The 4,725-nt window shown below is 39.5% G+C and overlaps 1 protein-coding gene across 1 annotated transcript; it reads left to right on the top strand.

The window, feature by feature from the left end:
- Positions 1-3,092: 3,092 nt before the first annotated feature.
- LOC112816245 (olfactory receptor 11L1-like) lies at positions 3,093-4,034 on the top strand. The gene has a single exon (XM_025862664.1). It carries the CDS (start codon positions 3,093-3,095, stop codon positions 4,032-4,034), a length of 942 nt encoding a protein of 313 aa, XP_025718449.1.
- Positions 4,035-4,725: the final 691 nt, after the last annotated feature.

Raw genomic sequence — 4,725 nt, 5'->3', positions numbered from 1 at the left:
TCTTGCAAGCTCTGCATCTCCCCATCCATTCTAAATGACAGCCTTGCCAGATAAAGTATTCTTGCCTGCATGTTCTTCTCGTTTAGTACCCTGAATATGTCTTGCCAGGCCTTTCTGGCTTTCCAGGTCTCTGTGGATAGGTCTGACGTTATTCCGATGGTCCTCCCTCTGTACGTAAGTAATCTCTTCCCCCTAACTGCCCTTAATATGGTTTCCTTGGTTCTATGATTTGCGAGTTTTACTATTACATGCCAGGGTGTTGGCCTGTTTTTCTTGATCTTGGGAGGGGTCCTCTCTGCCTCTAGGACACAAATGTTTGTTTCATTCCCCAGATTAAAGAAGTTCTCCACTATGATTTGCTCATATATATTTTCTAGTCCTCTCTCTCTCTCCAACCCCTCAGGGATTCCAATAATTCTGACATTGAAACTTTTCATGGTGTACCTTATTTCTCTGATTCTATTTTCACGGATTCTGAGTTGTTTTTTCCTGGCCTCCTCTTTTTCTATTAATTGGTCTTCTAGGTCACTAATTCGTTCTTCTGCCTCACTTACTCTAGCTGTTAGATTATCTAGATTAGATTGGATCTTACTGATAGCATTTTTAAATTCTGCCAATTCAGCTTTCATTTCTGCCCTTAGAGACTCTCTGTTGTCATTATTTGATTTCTCCATTCTGGTTATTGTCTTCACAATTGCTACCTGCATTCCATCTCTGACATCTTGGTTATATCTGCATCCATTTGTAAATCTGTGGCAGAAGTCATAGCCTCTGAGTCTTTCCTATTTGGGGGGTTCCTCCTCCTAGTCATTCTGTTGAGGGGTGGTTGAAGGAATGTACAGGGTCCAAATTACTGACCACAACCCCAGCAAGATGCACCTGTTTCCTAGGGACCTTAGGGTTGCTGGCCTCTTGTTCTCCCAGCCTTTCTTCTGGGGGATGGGCCTGCTGTGCTGTTACTCAGGCAACCCTGTTTGGGCAGACTTGCCCTGCTCCTTGTGGAGGGGGATGGCCTCAGTGAAAACCGGTTTTGGGGGCTTTTGTTTTCTGGCGGCTTTCCCTGGTGGCCTTCCACATCTCTTCTGAGAGAGAGCAGAAGAGACAATTTCCAACCCTCTCCCTCAGAGCAGAGAGATTGAAGTCTGTTCTTCAGTAAACTCTCCAGGCCACACTATCTCTATTTCTGTCTGTGCAGCTATAAACTGCAGTCCTGTGTTGTGTACCCCTCAGCAGCTCTCCCAGTTCTCACTTCCATGTCAGGGCACTTCTCTGCCCTTTGTGCTTCTAAAACCACCAGCTGTCCCCAGTTTGCACTTGCGGCCCTGCTCTGGGTTTCTGTCAGGGGGGCTGCCCTAAAGTCCTTTCCCCGTCAGTACCGGTCTGCGAGTCTGTGCCCAGTCCCCAGCACGGGAAGTTATCGTTCACCAGGGATGTAGTATCCTGATATCTGCCCACAGAATCATGGCTCCCCACTTTGTACCTCGAAACCAACTGCCTATGATATTATGTTTGTAGAGATCCAGATCTATCTTCTTACAACTCAGGCTGATTTTGTGGGTGTTCAGAGTTTTGAACATCCACCATCTTTTCTCCGTCAAGACACAATTGCCTTCATGTTGAGTTCAACTTCTTTCATTGTTATGTAGGGAATACCAAGTCTGTAACTTTGTATCAGGTGATTTTTTAAATAGTAAAAAAATATATATATAATTTACATTTATAAGGATGTTTTCATTATGTTAGTAAGATTTTATTTTTATCTGCTATATTTTACTTATCATCTTGATGTTTTGACATGAAAACAGATGTATACATAAATACATCCATTAGAAATCTTTTTTTTAAGATTTTATTTATTTATTTGAGAGAGAGAGAATGAGAGACAGAGAGCATGAGAGGGAAGAGGGTCAGAGGGAGAAGCAGACCCCCCCGCTGAGCAGGGAGCCTGATGTGGGACTTGGCCCCAGGACTCCAGGATCATGGCCTGAGCTGCAGGCAGTTGCTTAACCAACTGAGCCACCCAGGCGCCCAGAAATCTTTTTTTTTAATACAAAATTTCTGATTCTTTTTTACTTTTCATAAGAACACAACATAACTATAGTTATCAATACTCTATTGCATACTTAAATATTTGGAAAGTGAGTAGATCTCATGTCGTGTTCCTCTCAGTAACCAAAATACCTCAATAACCTCATTGTCTATTGGTGGTTGGATATTTAAAAATGTATTTGTTTGATTTTTTTCTAACAAATATAGGAAAATATATGGATATGTCTATCCTAAAAACAAACAACCAAATATTATGAATGTTTAAAATATTTATAAACAAAATATCTTCTTTATAACTTTTGAATTTGACCCCTAGTTTTGTTTTCTGGAGATAAAGTTTATTCACATACCAATCCCCTACCAAACCCTGAGTGATGGAATAAATCAGGAATTTTTAAGATAGAATCATAGGGGACATTTGTCTTGATATGGTAAGTAATTATGGCCTAGACTTTCCATTCACAGAGACATTTCACCTTCCCCAAGGGTCTAATGGTAGCTGATCTGTACTGTCTTAAGATTTCTTCACCATCTTCCAATGTCTATTTGTAAATTCGTCAGTGATAAAACAATTACATGACCACATTTTATCTATTACTTGGACTTTGTCTTTTGAATCAACATGGCTGAGTTTAAAACCTGCCCCAGCAGTTAAAGTGATGTAACTGTGGGGAAACTATTTGCCCCCTTAGTTTCTTTATTTATAAAATTTAAATTAATACCATATTTAGGGGTACCTGGGTTGCTCTGTTGTTAAGCATCTGACTCTTGGTCTTAGCTAAGGTCTTGATCTCAGAGTCCTGAGTTTGAGCCCTGCATTTGGGCTTAAAAAAATAAAAATAGAATACTGCAGAGACTTAGCAGAGTGAACTAACCCATGGGAATTTTTTTAATAAAGATGCCAACTATGCTTTAGCCATTAATTTTTATTGTTACTATGGTTCATTATCATCATAAAATAAATGACTACAAAAATGTTCTAATTTTGCTTCTTGCTCATATATTATCTTCTGGGCTTTGTTGGTTTATTCCAGAGAAGAGATATGGATGTAACAAACCAAACAACAGTGACACAGTTCATTTTTCTTGGGTTTTCTGGTGTTCTCTATCTGCGGCTCACCTTGTTTGTGATATTTCTCACTGTGTATCTGCTCTCCCTCATGGGAAATAGCCTCATCATCTTCATTGTTCTCATGGATATCACACTCCAAACACCCATGTACATTTTCTTAGGAAATTTGTCATTCCTGGAGATCTGGTACACCACAGCCACGGTGCCTAAATTGCTGGCCACCTGCCTCTCACAGGTTGTTACCATCTCTGTTTCTGGGTGTATAACCCAGTACTACTTCTTTTTCTCCATGGGAGCTACAGAGTGCATCCTGCTGGCAGTGATGGCCTATGACCGGTACCTGGCCATCTGCAGCCCTTTAAGGTATTCACTTCTCATGAGTCTTCAGGTGTGCCTGTGGTTTTCAGCTGGATCTTGGATTGGGGGCTTCATTGCTCCTCTCCTACCGACCATACTCATCTCCCATCTAAACTTTTGTGGTCCCCAGAAGATCAACCATTTCTTTTGTGACTCAGACCCCATTTTTAAACTCTCCTGCTCAGATACATTTTTGGTGGAGACTTTGGGCTATACATGTAGCTCTGTCGTGATTCTAAGTTCTTTCCTTCTCACTATGTCTTCCTATGGACACATTGTGGTCACGATAATCAGGCTGTCTTCCCGGGAGGCTCGGAAGAAAACTTTCTCCACCTGTGCCTCCCACCTCACTGTGGTCTCTATCTATTATGGCACCATTATCTTTGCTTATGTTCGCCCTCCAGCCAAGTACAACTTCACTATTGGTAAAGTCATCTCAGTGTTCTACTGTGTGGTTACCCCTTTGGTAAACCCTCTCCTATACACCCTGAGAAACAAAGATGTAAAGAAAGCTTTCAGAAAAGCTCTAGCACAAAAGAGATTGCTCTTGGTCTGATATATGAATGATTTGAGAGATACTCTAAAATACTCAATTTAGAATGGATTCCCAAGCTACATTTGCAAATGGTAAGTATTGAAAATTATTTTGTGAAATTGATACCACCTAATATGGATATCTCTCTGTACTTTACATTTTGGTTTGACTTCTACTACAATAGATATTCTAGAATTGCTATGTTTAAGAATGTCAGTACAATGTCAATGTAATAAAGAGTTAAAGCACACAAGCTCCCTGACCACAAGTCATTCACAATAGGAAAATAGGCAGGTTTAGTCCCATAGTTCAGTTGACTATTTTCATAATTACACCTCATCAATAAACATGCACCAAAGATTGTTTCTGTTGAATGTATCAGTGTTACTCCATTTGGTAGTTGTGCTATTATAAACATATCACTTTGACCCTGAATATAATTTACTAAATTAACATGTATTAAACACATATGATAAGTCAGCACTATTTTTAAAATAGTTTTTTTAATTATTCATATAAATATAAATGGAGATTTTCATTAGAAAAATAGGAAAATACTAGATGATTCAGATTTTTCTTGATAATTGAATTTCAAAATATTAGCAGAGGTAAGAAGATCAAGATGTAGAGGGAGAAAGAAAGGAAAAACTTAGATCTGGGCAGTACAGTAAGGGGATATCTATCATGGTAAAGCAAGTATCAACTCTCTTAG

Source organism: Callorhinus ursinus, unplaced genomic scaffold, assembly GCF_003265705.2.
Source record: "Callorhinus ursinus isolate GAN/ISIS: 27379988/994484 unplaced genomic scaffold, GSC_fseal_2.0 scaffold81, whole genome shotgun sequence".
NCBI lineage: Eukaryota > Metazoa > Chordata > Mammalia > Carnivora > Otariidae > Callorhinus > Callorhinus ursinus.
This window is presented reverse-complemented; position numbering and strand designations above follow the sequence as displayed.